We start from the raw sequence: 19137 nt of genomic DNA, 5'->3' as shown, positions 1-19137 counted from the left end.
TTTAGGGGGCAGCCATGAACCCAGGACCCTAGATTCCTGCAACATATGAAGGACAGAGGAAGTTGTACAGCAGAGGAGACTGTAGAGAAAAACTGACTTGGCCCCAGCCCTTGGGCGGTTTCCAGAGATCCTTTTTCAAAAGTCGATATGTCCTGCAGCCAACTACCTCCAGAATCTCTGGGAGAACTGACTTCCTTCAAGAAAGACAGGATCTCCTGCGAACAGCACCTCTGTTCAAAAGAAACTCCAAAGAAACACTCTGAGCCTGCCGAAGACGAAGAAACTTGACGCCTGGAACCACCACTGCACCCGTCACCTACGGCCTGAGTCTAAGTGGCACACCGGTCCCAGCAAGGTCCTGCAGCCTCTGCACGGAGAACCGCCCAAACTTGACCCACCCAGTCCGGTGAAACCAGACTTCAAGAGTCATCCCTGCATCCGGCCGCTTGCGTCTTTGAGAAGACCCCCTAACCTCCGCTCTTACCTGGCTACCGTCCCCTACGCACTCGCATATCTGGGTCTCCATATTGATCCTTTAAATTAACACCCCCTCACTCCTCCCTACCCGAGACAAATACAGCTCTGTCCTTTGACCCTCATCCTTCCTCTGTCACTGACAGTATTCTCTCCCCTGTTTTCCTCAGGCTTAAACCCAGACCCCACCCTCCTCTCCGTTATATTTCCACTCCCCTCCATGCATCACTTTGTGCTCTCTAACCCATCACAAATTCTTTGTCTCATCCCTCCAGGTGCCTTTGCCCTCTCTCAAACAGTTAGTCTTTCCCCGATTTTATCTTGCTCCTTGTTTTCTTTGTCCCAGCTAATGCTCTCCCGGATCCTGACCCTCTTTCTCTTCCACAGGTTGGAAGCTGAGTCCGATGGTGGGTGCTATGGGAGCAGTGTACGGACCAGAGCTCTATGCAGGTATAAGTCCTTCCCTCGTCATACTCTCTCTGCTTTTGTTCTGTGCTTCTCCGGACGCGGGAGGTGTCTTCCCCCTCTTCCTCACTGCACTGATGTGTGTGTTCGGTTTTTTTTTGGTTTTTTTTTATTTTATTTTTTGCCGCCCTTTTTTTTTTTAACCCAATTTTTTTTGCATTTTATTCCTTTGGGAAACTAAATCAGCTTCCAGCTTTCAAGCCGACGTCTCACTAGGGAGCGATGCCACGATGTCCCTGCCAGGAAGGGGGGGGATAGGCACATACATACCCTTGCTAAGTAAGTAGAACTCCCCTAATGGCCCATTTTTTTTCTTTTTTAATTTTTATATTATTTTTGCTTGAGTACCTTCTGATCTGTCTAACCTGCTTCTTTAGGCTTGTGTAATGTATACTTGGGCTCTGGGGACTAGAGGGTGGTGGTGTCTCGCACATGTAAGATAGTCATCGCTTACCCACCCACATAGTCCGCATCCTGTATAGTATTGGTAGTAAGTGGTGTATTTGGAGTTTTTTTGTGGCTAACTGAGCTCCATGTGAGCTGACCTAATGCAGCATGACTCTGTCATAAACCAGCGTGAGATGTTCCTGAAAGAGGGGCACTCGCTTTGTGGTACATGGTCAACTTGCAAGTCAGTGGTGGTGAGCCATGGTACTTTAGATACTTGCGCTGAGGGACAGATTTGTGGAGAAGGTTAGTCAAGGAAGAAAAGTGACAGGTGCAGCGTTCTGTGTTATGGCGAGCCATGGTAGTCTGTTGTGGAGGGGATGGACTGGAAGCCTCTCAGATCTGACTGAGTCACCATCAAAATATTTGACAATTGAAATTATGTTGGTGGCTAACGGAGATTTGCTGCTATTTCTTCACCTGCTAGTTGGTGAGATGGGGTGTTGGGGGTAAGTACTGATCAGAATGGAACAGTCCCCCAGTATACATTACAGAAGCTACCTTTCTTTTTTGGATTCCTGCCCACCTCTCACCCGGGCCGCTCTGCTGTGTTGTACGTCGGATGTTGGCAAAATATTTTCTCTGCAACAAATTCTTTTTTTATTTTCCTTTTTTTATTTTTTGAAATGGCTCCTCGGCCGGTGTCTGCAGCATGTGAGTGATAGATGTCCGAGGACAACAGGTTTTTTTTCCACCAGCAAACACTTCCCGAATTTGTGGAAGCTTGGTCTCCGGGTGGGGCTTGCCTACTTGCCTGATACCAGGTTGTCTGATGCCCAGGCTTTTTCCACCAGCCCTCCTATTGTTTATGTTCTTTGATTATTTTGTGCGGCAAAAGAAAGGGAGAATAGATCCAGAAAACGTTCCCTCAGACGCAGTGTTGTGGTCACATAGATGACAGAATTATTTGAAGTACTTGTTTAGAATTGTAAGGCAGCTGTACTGAGGCTAAGAAATCAGAACTTAGTAGATTGATTTAGCATTCTGAGGGTTAGTAAAGAGCCCAAGCAATTTTCCTTTCCATACCAACCCCACAGCTCAGTGGCTCTGTTTTGATTCTAGGCCAAACTCCAAGCTTAAAGGCTAGCACTTGCTCCCAGGCCTGTTTATGCTAAGAATCAGTCAGTTATTTTCCTCGCCTTATAACCCAAAAGGGAGGCTGTAAATCAGCGTCCAGGATATTTACGACTGAATTACTTAATCGTTTACCAATCCAGGCCTTCGTCAGTCAAGATGCGGTGATAAATGTTTTCTCCCAAGCCTGCATCACAACTGAGACCCTATGGCCCAAAGAGGTTGCGAATCACTACTCACTCCAGGCCTAACACACAGACAAGGCTCAGAACCTCTTCTCTTCCAGCTTAACCTCAGAGTTGATAACAGAATGCTTACTTACCAGTAGGAGGAGTTTTGCAGTGTGAATCTTTCTGGATTCACTATGCTGTGCATTATTCCGCGATCTGGTGGTTGGGTCCGGATTCGTAGTCTTTTTTCTCTTTTTTTTTTTTGTAGCCCAGGTGGGCGTCGACGTCCCACCATTTGGTGCACCTTCGTGACGTCGGCACGCTTCCTGCGGAAGCTCCCACCCTTGGGCGCCATCTTCAGATTCTTTTTTCCGCCGTTGGGTCTGGATCGTCGCATGAAGCTCCGGAGAAGTTTCAGGAGAAAAGAAGGAAATACACAAGTTTTTGGAAGAAAAAGGACCGAGGAAGGTTGGAGAAGAAGACCCCCTAGAACCAGAACGGAGAAGGAGGAAGAAAACATCGAGGTTTTCGACAGCCAAGGAGAAGGAGCGGGCAGGGGACCCCCTGACCGAGCACATGGACAACACTCCATTCAAGTTCTGCCGTAATTGCCACCACAAGTACGCGCAGAAGGACCAGCATCCAGTCTGCAACCTCTGCCTGCCGGTCGACCACTCCAGCGAGGATTGCAACGCCTGTTCAGTCTTCACGCCGAAGACTTTGAGAGTTCGAGAGAGACAGAGGGTGGCCCACCAGACGATGCAAGGGAAAGGGACCACGCCGACGCTTTACGACCTGGGCGCCTCCTCCGAGGAAGAGGAGAACATCGCCGAGGGACCAGATGACTTCACGGTCGTAGAGACCGATGTGAGACCTTCAAAAAAGGTAGGAGAGTCTACGACCCCGAAAACCCAGACAGGGCCTAGAAAGCCTGAGGGAGAACCCCGAAAAACAGAGGCTAAGTCCTCGAAAGGAGCACCGGCGACGAAATTTTCGACGTCCGAAGTTGCATTCTCCGAAAAGCCCAGCGGATCCTTCGAAAAGGACTCCCAGATGGCGAAGACCAGCGAAAAGCATAGGTCGTCGAAGCAGGCCCTCGAGAAGGGACCCGCGAGCGAGAAGACGCTCAAAATGGCCTCCACGTCGAAGGCGCCGTCGAAGAGACCAGCCGAGAAGCTCGACGCCGAGCAGGCGGCACAGATGGAGAAAAAGAGAAAAAGGCTCAAGGCCGAAATGGAGAGTATGCTCCAGAGGAAGAGAGACTTCGACGAGAAAATGAAGAACTACTCGATTCCCTCGAAGACCGCGACTGCCGCCTTGAGCACCGCAGCGCCAGCCGAAGAGGTAGAGTTGCAGGAGGACTTCGAGGCCGAAGAGCCGCCGAAAACTCCAGACCCCACGGATGAAGGGGAAGAGGAGGACTTCTACCGCTCGGAGGGAGATTACCTCCGCGAGAGCTACTACTCAGAATGCTCGGCGTCCTTAGACGAAGAATGGCAGGATCTCGAGGCCGATAACCCCGAGGAACCTGTGGAGACGTATCCGTCGAGGCCTTCGCCGCCAGACGACATCGGGGCTTACTATGAAGTCGTCAAGAAGGCTGCAACAGTCTACAATGTAAAGTTGGAGGAGGAACAGACAAAGGCAGACTTCCTGCTGGAAACATTGCTCCCCTCACAGACAAAAAGCAGTTTCCTGCCCATGCTGAAGAGCGTCACTGCACAAGGAGCTGAAGCCTTCAAGGAACCGGCTACATGCAGGTCGGTGACCCCGAGGACGGAGAAGAAATGCAAGTTCTCCTCCGGGGACCCCCCTTATATCCAGGGCACCGTGGCAGCGGACTCTATTATCGCGGCAACCGCCAGGAGAAGGGCCAACGTGCCAACCACATCTGGTCCACCACCTGATAAGGAAAGCAGGAGGATGGACCTCACTGGAAGGAAAATAGAAAGGAATGCGGCCATGCATTGGAGGATGGCAAACTCCAACGCACTCCTGAATAGACACCAATACCAGCACTGGGATGAGATGAGCCAGTTGCTGAAACACATGCCTGAGGAGTACAGGCAGAGGGCAGCCCACCTCGTCGAGGGGGAAAGGACATAGCAAACGCATGCCTGAAGACGGCCCTAGACGGGGCAGAAACATCAAGCACACTGATGGCCATAGGTATCACTGAGAGAAGGCAGGCCTGGCTCAGAATATCAGGTTTCACGGCAGAAGTACAGAACAACATCCTGAACACCCCCTTCAATGGGGAGACGCTGTTCGGAACAGCGGTGGATGACAAACTGGCCCAGCTGAAGAAAGACAATGAGACAGCCAAATCAATGGGAGCCCTACAATTCAGGGGGATGCGGAGAGGCACCCCCACGAGGAGACCAAATGGTAGAGGTGGAAACCAGCAATCACATTCGCATCAGTCGCACCACCATGGTCAACAAGGGGACAACCAATGGCAACAGGGTCAACAGAGACAGAATTGGAGCTCCCAGAATAGGGGCCAGTCCTTTCGAGGGAGAGGAAACGGACGGGGCCAAAGACGGAGAGGTGGTGATCAACCCCCCCAAAAATGACTCCACGAAGAGGGAGGCGCTCACCCACCCAAAGCCTCCGGGGGGAGAGCACCTACAGCTAAGGAGAGGCTCACACGGACACGGCTCAAGAGAACACACAACACCAGTAGGGGGGAAGGTTGAGATTTTTCCTACACGAGTGGAGAAAAATAGCCACAGACAAGTGGATACTAAACATTATACAACACGGATACTGCATAGAGTTGGAAAGATACCCACCAAGCAGGAGGCCAAAGAGAAGGGGTCACAAGGGCAGAGAACTGCGCCTGCTCCAGGAGGAAGCTCAAGAACTGCTCCTCAAAGAGGCCATAGAGCCATTCCCGCAAAGAGAACGGAACAAGGGAGTGTACTCAAACTACTTCCTAGTACCAAAGGCGGACGAAAGCCTAAGACCCATCTTGGACCTACGCTTCCTGAACACCTACGTAAAAACTCAAAAGTTCAAGATGACTTCCCTGCAAGAGGTCATCCCACAAATAAGGCCCGGGGACTACTTGTCCACAATAGACCTAAAAGACGCATACCTGCACATCCCCATGAACAGGAAACACAAACACTTGTTAAGATTCAAGGTGAACAAAGACCACTATCAGTTCACGACCCTGGCTTTCGGGCTCAAGTCAGCACCAAGGGTCTTTACCAAATGCCTCGCGGCGGTGGCCGCACACCTGCGAAGGGAGGGTATACACGTGTACCCCTACCTGGAGGACTGGCTCGTGAAAGCAAGCTCTTACACGAGGTGCAAAGCCCACGCAGAACAGGTCACAAGAACGCTCACGAACCTGGGCTTCTCCATCCACTGGAGGAAGTGCTCCATGGACCCAGAACAAGTAAAAATCTTCCTGGGAGCCCTGATCAACACTGTCGAATGCAGAGTGACACCCAGCGAGAAGAGAACACTCAGCCTGCTGAGGGAGAAACGTCACTACCAGAAGGGGCAAGTTCTGACAGTGAGGACGGTGAGCAAGATCTTGGGGATGATGGCGTCATGCATCCACCTGGTCCCCAATGTTCGCCTAAAGATGAGACCACTACAGGAGTGGCTGCAACAACAATGGTCACAAGCAGAAGGAAGTGGTTGTTACGCACAATGTGCAGGAGGAGATGACATGGTGGACGAAGGAGAATATAACGATGGGGAAGCCTCTAACGCCACCGGACCCAACTGTGACCATCACCACAGACGCATCCCAGAAAGGATGGGGCGCACACATGAACAGGCTCAGAGTGAGGGGTCTGTGGAACCCAGGAGATGCGGTCAAGCACATCAACTACCTGGAACTGAAAACAGTGTTGCTGGCCCTCAAGGCCTTCCAAAAGCACCTTTACAGCAAAAAGGTGTTGATACAGACAGACAACACCACGACGATGTTTTACATCAACAAGCAAGGGGGGACTCAGTCATTCCCTCTGTCGAGCTTGGCTCAAGAAATATGGAGATGGGCGATCCCACTCAGGATAGACCTGCTGGCCATACACCTGCCAGGGAAGGACAATGTGGAAGCGGATTGGCTCAGCAGGCAAGCATCGGTGTCCCACGAATGGGAACTGAACAACCAAGAAACAGAGAACCTGTTCAGGAGGTGGGGCACACCAACAATAGACCTGTTTGCAACATGCCGGAATGCAAAATGCCAACACTTTGCATCGAGGGAACAGGAACCAATGTCCCATGGGAATGCCCTATGGATAAGCTGGTCAAAGAAATTTGCCTACGCTTTTCCACCGACGCCACTGATCCCCAGAGTCCTGAACAAGTGCAGGTCGAGCAACATGACTCTCATCCTGGTGGCTCCCCAATGGGCGAGGCAGACTTGGTACTCCCAGATTATGGAGATGGCGCAGGGCAGAGCACACAAGTTCCCAAAAAGAAGAGACCTTCTCTCCATGGAAGGGGGACAAGTTCTACACCCAGAACCAGAAAGCCTCTGCCTGTCAGCGTGGCTCCTGAGGACTTAAGTTTGCTCATCTAAAACTACCAGAGAGCACACTTCGGGTGCTGAGAGAAGCAAGGAGACCCAGTACACGGAAGTGCTATGGGGAGAAATGGAAGAGGTTCACGCAGTGGTGCCATAAGAAAAACCTGGAGAAAAAACTGACTAGAGTCTACAGTACTCAGATACCTCACGCACCTGATCAAAGCCAAACTAAGCTCGTCCTCGCTGAGGGTTCACCTGGCAGCGATTGTGGCATACACAAGGGGAGAAACGGGGAGAAGTTTCTTCACTTCCAGAGTAGTGAAAAGGTTCTTGGAAGGAGCAAAGAGAATAGCGCCACCCAAGAGGATGCCGCCGCCGCCAGCATGGAACTTGAACGTGGTACTGACGGAACTCATGAAGCCGCCGTTTGAACCCATCCATAAAGCGTCACTACAAATACTGACAATGAAGACAGCCTTTCTAGTAGCAATAACATCGCTACGCAGAGTGAGCGAACTACAAGCTTTAACGCTGCAAGAACCGTACATACAAATACACAGTGACAGGGTCGTGATGAGGACAGACCCGCATTTCATGCCCAAGGTAGTATCTAAATTCCACATGAACCAAAGTATCCAGATCCCTAGCTTCTTCCAGAAGCCCACATCAAATGCGGAGAGGGCGCTCCACACTCTGGATGCAAGGCGGGCAGTAATGCACTATATAGAAAGGACGAAAGAACACAGGAAGACAAAACAATTCTTTGTGTCCTTCGCAAGGAGTCTCCTAGGTAGACCAGTGACTAAGAACACCATAGCAAGATGGATTGCAAAAACAATACAGCTCTGCCACATGCAAGCGGGTGAGGAGCTCACGGAGGGGCCACGAGCCCACTCAACCAGGAAGAAAGGGGCAACAATCGCCTTCCTGGCAAACACGCCCATCCAAGACATATGCCTGGCGGCAACATGGGCTTCAGTGCACACTTTCACTAAACACTATTGCGTAGATGTGCAGATGAACAAGGAAGCACAAGTGGGCCAAAGAGTGCTTCAACATATCTTTAACAACCAGCGCTCATCTTCCACCCAGCCGCCACATGAGTGACAAAACCGCTACGAAATCAATGCACAGCATAGTGAATCCAGAAAGATTCACGCTGCAAAACGAATAGTTTCTTACCTGTCGGTGTAGTTTTGCAGCTTGAAGATCTTTCTGGATTCACTAGCGAACCCACCCACCTCCGCCAGAAAGATGAGGCTGGAGAAGGTGGAAGGACATAGAGTAAGATGGGAACGCTTAACAAGACAAATATACGTGAAGAAGTTTACGTTGAAGGAAAGTTTTAATACACATAGCCATGGATTCACCACAAAGGAGGAAAGAAAAAAGAATCGGAAGATGGCGCCCAAGGGTGGGAGCTTCCGCAGGAAGCGTGCCGACGTCACGAAGGTGCACCAAATGGTGGGACGTCGACGCCCACCTGGGCTACAAAAAAAAAAAAAAAGAGAAAAAAGACTACGAATCCGGACCCAACCACCAGATCGCGGAATAATGCACAGCATAGTGAATCCAGAAAGATCTTCAAGCTGCAAAACTACACCGACAGGTAAGAAACTATTCGTTTTGCAGCTTGAAGAGTTTTCTGGATTCACATGCTGTGCATTATTCCGCCATCTAGTGGTTGGTTCCGGAATAGTCTTTGTTGTTTTATTTGGTTTTTTTCTCCGAGGTTTTGGGCGCTCAGGGAGCCCACCTGAGGTCACACAGGGGACGTACCTGGCACCAAATGGGGGTTCGACAGCGCCCAAAACAAGAGAAAAAACAAAATTCTAGATCCAGCCACTAGATGGCGGAATAATGCACAGCATGTGAATCTAGGAAAGGATTCATGCTGCAAAACCACGGACTCTCTTGCAATAGATCCTTTTTACCTCAACAGTGAGGCACTGATTCCCTCTCCTCCTAGCATTCTTATACTGATACTAGCTGACTGGTTAGAGTAGCAGCTTTACACAATCCAACCCCGTGTAAAACTCAGCTCTGGTCCCAGTTGTCTTTTAGTTCCTAGCTGTTGTCTCACTCCCAGACACGTTCCCCGTCTCTAAATCTGTGAGGCCTGCCTGTTGACCCTGGCATCGGCGGGGGGTGTATTAGAAGTACTGGTAGGAGTTTTGTCCTTGGCTTGTTGAAGTGCATGCAAACTGGAGAGTAGGCATTGGGGTGGATCGTTCCCTCCACTCACTACTGCTTCCTCTCCCTGCCGCAGATGGAACCGGCATGAGCAGAGAATGCATCTGAGCATGGAGCCTGTGAATGCGTTAGCATGGCCGCCGAGCGGCACGACGTTCAGAGCCCGCCCCTGCTCCTCGATCTGCACGCATGCACCCTTTCACTGCTGCCCGTGGAGGCGGGCAGGGCGCTCTTTCTCCCCACAGGAAACCTTCCGCAGTGCTCACGTGCCCCTCTTTCATTGCTTTGTCCCCCCCTCCCGATTCTCTCCTTTTCTCTCACAGTACCAGGATTTCCGTACCCGACAGCTGCTACCACCGCTGCCACCGCTGCTGCTGCCTTCCGAGGGGCACATCTGAGGGGCCGAGGGCGCACAATGTATGGGGCAGTGCGGGCCATGCCCCCGACGGCCATCCAAGCCTACCCTGGGTAAGTGCATGACTTCTTCTGCCGGTAGTGTTCCTTCAGGTCTGGACATTAGCACTCATCTCCAGTCTAAAGCCATTCTGGTTGTGGGTTGGGAATAATTGTGCAGTAAAGGTCAAACTGTGTCATGAGTTCAAGCAGCAAGGAACCAAGTCTGAAGGAGTGAAACGATCTGACTGATTTTCAGTCCAACCTGCCTGGCTAAAGACCCCTGTCTAGAGCCACACTTCCGATGTAGGCATGCTTTCAGGACAGGGAACGCCTTGAGCTTTGCTGCACCGTTACTGTATGTTCACAGAATAAACCCTATTCTCGGGCCCTTAGTTTTGGAAACCGTGTTACATCACCTCTTCATTCTATGTGAAGAAGCAAGGAGGGCTGTTTCAGTAATTGGTTAAATCTTACCTGACCATCCTATGGTTTATTAAAGTACCTAATGGTGGTGGAACAAGCTTCAAGGAGAAACAAGAACGACTCCCACTCGACCTGTATTTCTTCTATATAGGCTTATAAGAGCTCCACAACGATTACTAAATTCATTAAATCATAAGCATATGCATACTGTTGTTTCTTTTTATTAGATTGGAAAAACTTGTTTATATACTTTACCAATGGTAATTTCTCTTCATTCTATCATACAAATTACATAATTAAAAACGTATTAGAAGACCACAAATAAGCCATAGATACACCCATACAATTCTTCAAATGATAACAAATAAAATATTTGTTTTGTACAGATGAAACAAATTGACAGACAAATATAATGAAACATAAATCAATTATTGCAAAAAAAACTACCCCCTATACCACACCTGACCATTTTCACCTCATGCAAACCAACACACTATCACTTTTTCCGTTATGGTGTTCTAGGTTGGGAAAAATACAACCCATTTTTCCCAACCTACAACAACATAACCTTTTCTGACCTATTTTCACCATTCACACCAGAAGTGCATGTAATTGTTTGGGTGCGTCAAGTATGAAATGTGATGTGTGTGTGTGTGTATATATATGTATATATATATATATATATATGTGTGTGTGTGTGTGTGTGTGTGTGTGTGTTCAAGGCATATGAGCTGTAGATCGCATACTTTTGCATAGATCGCTATCTGGTGTTGGGCTCGGATGTTTGCACTTTGTTATTGTAGAAGTCTTTGTAGTCCCAAGATAGGTGACTCCTCCTTTGGTTGGTAGTGTGCATGGGCATCTACTCCATCTCCAAATTGTATTTTTACACCATCGGGTTCGGATGTAATTTGTTGCGCTCCGGGTTGGTGGTGTTTAGATTCCCCTTCGAAGCCCAAAGCTCTCACCACTTGACTGTATTGTTTTGATCACGATCTCTCGACGTGCATCTACTTCGCAAACAGATTTTCGAGTCCGGTCGTCGACGTAGGCCGTTAGGCCAATCGGCGCCATCAACCAGCATATGGAAAGGACTCCTTTTAAAAAATGCAAGTGTGGGGCTAAATTCTCACACACACATCTCCATGAGGTCTGCAACCTTTGTCTCTCTCCAGAACCCGAGAGTCTACACTGCCAGTCCTGTGATTCTTTCAGGTCCAAGAAGACTATACGTGATCGCTGGGCTCGACGTCACGAAATGTACAGATCAACAGTCTCGGCGCCAGAAGACAACTTCGAGGCAGGCTCCGATGATCTGGAACCAGAGACAGGAGATGAGCCAGCGTCTCGGAAGCCAACAAATCAGACTCAGAAGACCAGTCTATTACTCCAGGTCAACGAACCGTGAGTACTGATCTAGACGCCCCGGCCCCGAAAAAACATAAGGCTCCGGTAACACCTTTGAGTCTGGGTCGAAACCTGATACTGCTTCAGAAGCCCTGCCTCCGGGCCCGGCTCTGAATCCCACTAAGCCTTCAGGCAGCTCAGGATCGAGCCAGCCACATCACAGTGCCGAAAAACCCTCTTCGGCACTGAAACATAAGCCCAAGGTACCGTCGATTCCAGACTCTTTGGCACCAAAACCCAAAATACCAGGAACTTCGGCACCGAAGCGAACTCCATCCAAAACTGCTAAAGCTAATGAAGATAGACAAAATCTAAATCCTCGGCGCAGAGAAAAAACAGTTCATCCAAGGAACTTTTCCATCCAGATCCACCGGATCCTGAGCAAAAGACACTGCATATTGACCCCATTACTGGGCAAGATACCTTTATACCACCTAAAAAGAGGAAATTGGACACCTCAGAAACACTTGAGATGCCCTCAAAGAAAACAGACTCAGCCACCTCACCTAGGAGGCCTTTTTCACCACCTCCACAGCTTACAGCCATTATACCTTCTCCAGCACACTCTCCGATACCTCCTCTATCACCCACACCACAAGTTGATGATGAGGATTTAGGAGATGAGGATGAAAACGTAGACCCACCACATAATGGTACAGATACTGATGGTGACACCCACAGTATTCCATCTCCTGATTCTTGTGAGGATTATAATGTCCCAGATGTACCTGATCCAGATTTATACCCCTCCAGATGACAACATAGAGTTTGCGCAACTAATAGAGCTGCACAATACCATGGGGTTCAACTCCATTCAGACCCCCTGGAAGATGATTTTTTTTTAGAAATTCTCACAGCCTCAAAAAACAACTAACACTCTCCCTATGCTCAAAGGGATGATCAAACATGCCCCTGAGATTTTTAAAGACCCTTTCAGAGCTAGGGTGCTCAATCCTAGAATTGAGAAAAAATACAAACCAGCTCCAAGTGATCCAGTTTACATTAAAAGTCAACTTCCTCTGGACTCATTGGTAGTGGCGAATGACCGTAACCTGGCAAATTCCCAAACCACAGGTAGTGCACCTCCGCCAGACAGAGTCTAAATTACTAGATGCATCAGGTAAAAATGTTGCATCCCAGGCAGCAAACTTCTGGTGTATCGCCAACTCACAATCCTTACTAGCAAGGTATGACAGGGCTCGCTACGATGAGCTTGAAAAGCTCATGCAGCATCTCCCAGACCAATATAAGACCAAGGCACACGATCTTATACAAGAGGGGAAATTAATGTTCGAGGCATGTGGGCTGCTGAATTCATATCTGTGCATAGATCGCCGCCTAGTGTTGGGTCAGGATGATCGCACATTGTTGTCCTGGAAGAGTCTTCGAAGTATCACGAGATAGGTGGCTCCTCCCCTGGACTACAGTGCACATGGGCATCGACTCGATCCTCAGATTGTTTTTTTCCGCCATTGGGTTCGGATGTATATTGGTTCCCTCTAGTCGGAATCGATAAAAAACTTTCTTAAGGCCAAAAGGTCTTTAGTTTTCTTCGTCGGTATAGTCTTGCGTTCGGTGCCTAATTCTTCCAGCTCGGTTCCGAGCCGGATTCCATATACCCGCGTGCTTTCGGCGCGGAGGGCCCAGTCGACGCCACAGACACTATCGACTACTCATCATGGAACGGAGCCCGTTCAAGAGATGTCCCGTCTGCAACTCAAAGTATCCCCACATCGACGTCCACCCGGTGTGCAACAAGTGTCTGTCGCCGGACCATGATGAAGCCAGTTGCATGGCTTGTTCCCGTTTCATGTCCAAGAAGACGCTTAAGCATCGACTCGCTGAGCGCCAGGAGGCCCAGCACACTGCACCGGCGCCTGTGGACATTTTCGAGGCCGGGGATGTTGAGGAGGAAGCGGACCGGGAAGTTGGTGAAAACCTGTCGAATCCCGCGTCGGAGGTAGACTACAACTACGACACGGACGCTGAAATTTTCGAAGCTGAAGAAGTCGACGAGGTAGGAGACGACTTTGGGGCCATGGAAGATAGCTCGAGCGAAAAGCTACCTCAAACTGACATTGGGGCCGTACCGCTTCATAAGGCTCAGGTCGAGGGATCGCCGCTAGGCCTTACCCAAGATCTTACAATGGGTTCTACGGCCCCGCCTTCGGGCTCGGCTACGGACATTACTATTTAGCCGCACCCTGCAAAATCGAAACCGAAAGTTAAACCAACGGTCTCGACGCAAGCAACAGCACTGGTGCCCCCCTCAAAACCGAAAGTGCGCATTCCTTTGGTCGGATCGAAGGCCTCGGAGCCCTTGGCGCCGAAGAAGCAGAAGGGAGTTGTCGATCCCAAGGCACAGGTCAAGGACGTCGAGACGAAGTCTGCCACGCCGAAGACAAACGTCAAGGTGGTCGAGCCGAGTAAATCGGCGCCGAAGACGGTCAACACCAACAAAGGACTCGGTGATCCAAAGGTTCTCGAGACTCTGCGTCAACCAGACAAGGCCAAAAGCGGCGCAACCCGCGAGTCCACGCCGAGTGCTGCCTCGAAGGATCCCGTCGGATCGACGCAACCGTCCGCCGCTTTCTCCAAGCAAGTGGCTGACTCCCTACAGCGCATCAAGGAGAAGGCCTCAGCTGTCGGCCCGAGAGATCCTCCACCTTCGAAGCCGGTAGAGAAACCTCACAAAGCGTCGACGCCCATTCACTTTACATTGCCGCCGAAGGCTTTCACCCCTAGGATGGTCGCCGGCGTGCCCGAGAAGGTGTCCTCGGTGCCGAAGTCGACGGTGGTTCCCAACTTGAAACATCGGCAATCTTCATTAGAATAACAACAAGAACACTTTATTGATGCCGAAACGGGCAGACTTTCCCTCCACAAACAGCAAATTGCCCCGGAGCAGCCAATGGAGTCCTACAAAATTCCTTTAAAGAAAAAGAAGGATTCCACCGACTCCTGTTCTTGTGGAACCACTTTCTCCACATGCCCATGATGTCTCACCCACTTACTCTGACGTGGACGCTGGGGAAGGCGATGATGAGGATGAGTACAGCTATCCTGTCTACACAGACCCTGATGATACCAATGAACCCTGGGCTGCTTGTGCTGACCCAGGTGATCCTCATTCTGCCCCAGACACAACTTTATTCTGTGAAAACATCACCTACAGAGGATTCAGCAGCGTTCAATGCCCTCATTGAACGGGCGGCTAAAACCCTTGATATCCAGCTCCATGCTGACCCCATTGACGTGAATTTTCTTTTTGATATCTTTTGAGTCTCAGAAAGAACTGTCAAAACTCTACCTATGTTAAAGGGTGTCTTAAAACATGCTGGGGAGATCTTTAAGGAGCCTACCAGAGCCAGGGTGATAAACCCTAGGATTGAGAAGAAGTATAAACCAGCGCCTACTGATCCTACTTACATCAAGGGACAGTTGCCTGTGGACTCTCTGGTCGTTTCAAATGCCCAGAAGAGGGCCAATTCTCAAACAATGGGTGATGCTCCTCCCCCAGACAAAGAATCTAAGGTGTTTGAGGCATCAGGGAAAAGGGTGGCAGCCCAAGCGGCCAATATCTGGCGCATTTCCAATACACAAGCACTTCTATCGAGGTATTACAGGGGACACTATGACACACTGGAGACCCTGTTGGAGCACCTGCCAGATGAATACAAGGAGGCAGCTGAGATGCTCATTCAAGAGAGGAAGCTAATATCCAATGCTTCAATTAAATGTGCACTGGACGCGGCTGACACCGCGGCCAGGGCTGTCAACACTAGTGTCATGTTGAGACGACATGCCTGGCTCAGAATCTCGGGGTTTAAGCCAGAGATACAGACCACCATTCTTAATCAGACAGTAAATCCAGATCATCTGTTTGGCCCAGAGGTGGACACCACCTTGGAAAAGATTAAGAAGGACACTGAAACTGCTAAGTCCATGGGGGCCTTACAGTCCCAGCAATTCAGGGGTGGGTCTTTTCGTCGCTCAAGCACTAGAGGCGTTTCCAGAGGCCAGATCTCCCAAACCACGCAGTACTACAAAGGCAACACGCAGTCCACATACACCAAACAAAGTCGAGGTGGATATTGTGGTAACAGCGCCAAGGGCAGGGGTCGTGGAAACAACAACTCCAGATCCTCTGCCACCAACAAACAGTGACGCCTTGTCACTGCCCCTGACCACGCAACACTGGTCGGGGGGAGACTTCAGCAGTTCCTGCCGGACTGGAAAACCATCACCACAGACAGGTGGGTCACACAGCTCATACAGAACGGTTATTGTCTGGAGTTAACATCTACTCCACCCAACTTGCCCCCAAGACACCGTCCTATGTCCAACGAGCACTTGCACTTATTGCAGCAGGAGGTCATCATCATGCTGCAAAAAGGGGCAATCGAGCTTGTGCCTGTGGAAGAAAAAGGCACATGAGTTTACTCACTGTACTTCTTGATACCAAAGAAGGACGGGTCCCTCAGACCCATACTGGACCTCAGACCCCTCAATCAGTACATTCTATCGGAACACTTTCATATGCTGACCCTGCAGCAAGTACTCCCGTTGCTCAGTCAGGGGGATTTCCTCGCTACTTTAGACCTAAAGGATGCGTATTTTCACATTCCGCTGCACCCGTCACACAGAAAATACCTCCGGTTCACCATCCAAAACCAACATTACCAGTTCAAGGTTTTGCCTTTCAGGGTCACCACGGCACCCAGGGTGTTTACAAAGTGCCTGGCGACGGTGGCAGCGCACCGAAGGAGACAAAACATTCACGTCTACCCTTATCTGGACGACTGGCTCATCCAGGCAAAGTCAGCCCAGCCGTGTGCCGCCCACATGTCCCACACCATTCACCTTCTTCACGATCTGGGATTCTCACTGAATTACCCAAAGTCCCACCTGCAACCCGCCCACATACGGCAGTATCTGGGTGCGACGATAAACACTCTGGCAGCCACAGCGCAGCCAAATTCAGTGAGGGTCAACAGCATTCAATTGCTGATACAAAGATTCAGACCCCAACACTCGCTTCCAGCGCGAGTGTTCATGCAGTTGATAGGCATGATGGCCTCCTGCATCTCCATAGTCCAGCATGCGAGACTACATATGCGTCCGCTTCAGGAGTGCTTAGCACGTCAGTGGACTCAGGCTCACGGACAGTTGAAAGACCTAGTGTTGGTGAGCGGTCGGGCATACAACTCTCTGCATTGGTGGAATCCACAAAACCTTTGCAAGGGATGACCGTTCCAAGAGCCTGTGCCACAGATCATCCTGACGACTGACGCTTCTCTCCAGGGATGGGGAGCTCATGTACTCCATTACACTGTGCAGGGACTATGGACGCAACAGCAAAGGAAGATGCACATCAATGTTCTGGAACTGATGGCAATCTTCATGGCACTAAAGGCCTTTAAAGTACATCTGTGCAACAAGGTCGTGTTGATCCGGACGGACAACATGACTGCCATGTACTACATTCAGAAGCAGGGAGGAACACACTCTCCACAGCTGTCTCATCTGGCTCAGAGCATATGGAAGTGGGCCATTCAGAGGAACATCTTCCTCATGGCAGAACACCTCCCAGGCAAGGACAATCAGATGGCGGATCTGCTCAGCAGGTACAGCCACCAAATGCACGAGTGGGAGATGCATCCATCAGTACTCCACCCGTACTTCCAAAGGTGGGGGTCATCCAGAGATAGACCTGTTTGCCACGAAGGAGAACGCAAAATGCCGAAGCTTCGCCGCCAGGTTTCCACATCCACAGTCGCAAGGCAATGCGATATGGATGAACTGGTCAGGCAAATTTGCGTACGCTTTCCCCCAGCACCTCTAATACCGCTGGTGGCACGCAAGCTAAAGCAGCACTCGATGACTCTCATCCTGGTTGCTCCAACGTGGGCTCGCCAAACATGGTACACCACGTTTCTGGAACTGTCCGTGGTACCGCATCAAAGGCTGCGCCTCACACCCAGGCTTTTGACGCAGAGCCATGGCGACATTCAGCATCCAGATCCGCAACACCTCAACCTGGCGATCTGGCTCCTGAGGTCTTAGAGTTTGGCTACCTCAACTTACCTCCTGACTGTATGGACATCATCCGGGAGGCAAGGAAGCCCACCACTAGAGCATGCTATGCGGCGAAGTGGAAACGGTTTGTCATTTATTGTGCAGGCCACAACATTAACCCGCTAGATGCATCTATTCAGAACATCATTTGTTATCTTTTACATTTGTACAAATGTAATCTGGCCTATGCTTCCATTCGCACACATTTATCCGCAATGGCTGCTTATCTCCAAAACAGACAGCACCTCTCACTTTTCAGGGTGCCTGCCATTAAAGCCTTTCTGGAAGGACTCAAACAAGTCATTCCTCTGCGGACTCCAACAGCTCCTTAGTGGAACCTCAATGTGGTCCTCACCAGGCTGATGAGTCCCACTTTTGAACCACTGCATTCCTGCGAGATTCAATTCTTGACATGGAAAGTGGCTTTTCTTATAGTGATTACGTCGCTGCGGCAAGTTAGTGAACTCCAGGCACTAACTATCCAAGAGCCATTTATTCAAATTCATTCTAACAGGGTGGTGCTTCGCACTAACCCTAAATTCCTTCCTAAGGTAGTGTCTCCATTCCATATTAACCAGACTATAGAACTACCTGTGTTCTTCCAAAATCCAGAGTCATTGGCGGAGAGAATGCTCCACACGCTTGACGTCAAAAGGGCCCTAATGTATTACATTGAGAGGACCAAGGATTTTAGGAAAACTAAACAACTCTTTGTTGCCTTTGCGCCACGACACAAAGTTAACCCCATTTCCAAGGCTGGTATAGCCAGGTGGATCGTTAAATGTATTCAGATCTGCTATCTGAAAGCCAAGCGTACTCTCACCATTCCACCACGGGCCCACTCCACCACAAAGTTGGGGGCCTCCATGGCTTTCCTTGGAAATATTCCTTTGGAAGACATATGTAGAGCAGCCACATGGTCTACCACACACACATTTACAAAACATTATTGTGTTGATGTGCACTCCAAACAGCAGGCAGCTGTAGGGCAGGCTGTTCTAAAAACACTTTTCCAAACTGCTGCAGCCGGCACGGGCGGCCGCTGTTAATGGAGGGACTGCTATGTATTCGCACAGATATGAATTCAGCAGCCCACATGCCTCGAACCGAATATGCTACTTACCATTATGCATCTGTTCTTGGCATGTAGGGCTGCTGACATTCATATCCTCCCGGGCGCCTGTAGCAGCTGCAGCATTCACATATACTTCTAGCATGGTCATCATTCACTTAGTTTCACTCCATCTTGGCCACAGTGGCTAAAAACAATCTGAGGATGGAGTCGATGCCCATGCGCACTGTAGTCAAGGGGAGGAGCCACCTATCTCGTGATACTTCAAAGACTCTTCCAGGACAACAATGTGCGATCATCCGGACCCAACACTAGGCGGCGATCTATGCACAGATATGAATGTCAGCAGCCCTACATGCCAAGAACAGATGCATACTGGTAAGTAGCATATTAGTTAAATGTGTCCTGGATGCAGCAGATACAGCATCTCGCACAATTAATAC

General features: G+C 49.9%; 1 protein-coding gene across 19 annotated transcripts in view; it reads left to right on the top strand.

Annotated features, from left to right (window-relative positions):
* The window catches only part of RBFOX2 (RNA binding fox-1 homolog 2), a 617871-nt gene that overhangs the window by 514359 nt on the left and 84375 nt on the right, over positions 1-19137 (top strand). For 11 of the 19 annotated variants that reach the window (XM_086958628.1, XM_086958610.1, XM_086958659.1 and 8 more), the window contains 3 exons: positions 862-924; positions 1126-1218; positions 9642-9786. In XM_086958628.1, coding sequence (XP_086814754.1) covers positions 862-924; positions 1126-1218; positions 9642-9786 — 301 coding nt within the window. The remainder of the gene's footprint in view (positions 1-861; positions 925-1125; positions 1219-9641; positions 9787-19137) is intronic. The other 8 variants (XM_086958635.1, XM_086958667.1, XM_086958684.1 and 5 more) reach the window with 1 other exon arrangement.

This window comes from Lissotriton vulgaris, chromosome 1_1 (genome assembly GCF_964263255.1).
Source record: "Lissotriton vulgaris chromosome 1_1, aLisVul1.2, whole genome shotgun sequence".
Classification (NCBI taxonomy): domain Eukaryota; kingdom Metazoa; phylum Chordata; class Amphibia; order Caudata; family Salamandridae; genus Lissotriton; species Lissotriton vulgaris.
The sequence above is the reverse complement of the archived record's forward strand: the minus strand, read 5'-3'. Positions and strand labels throughout refer to the sequence as shown.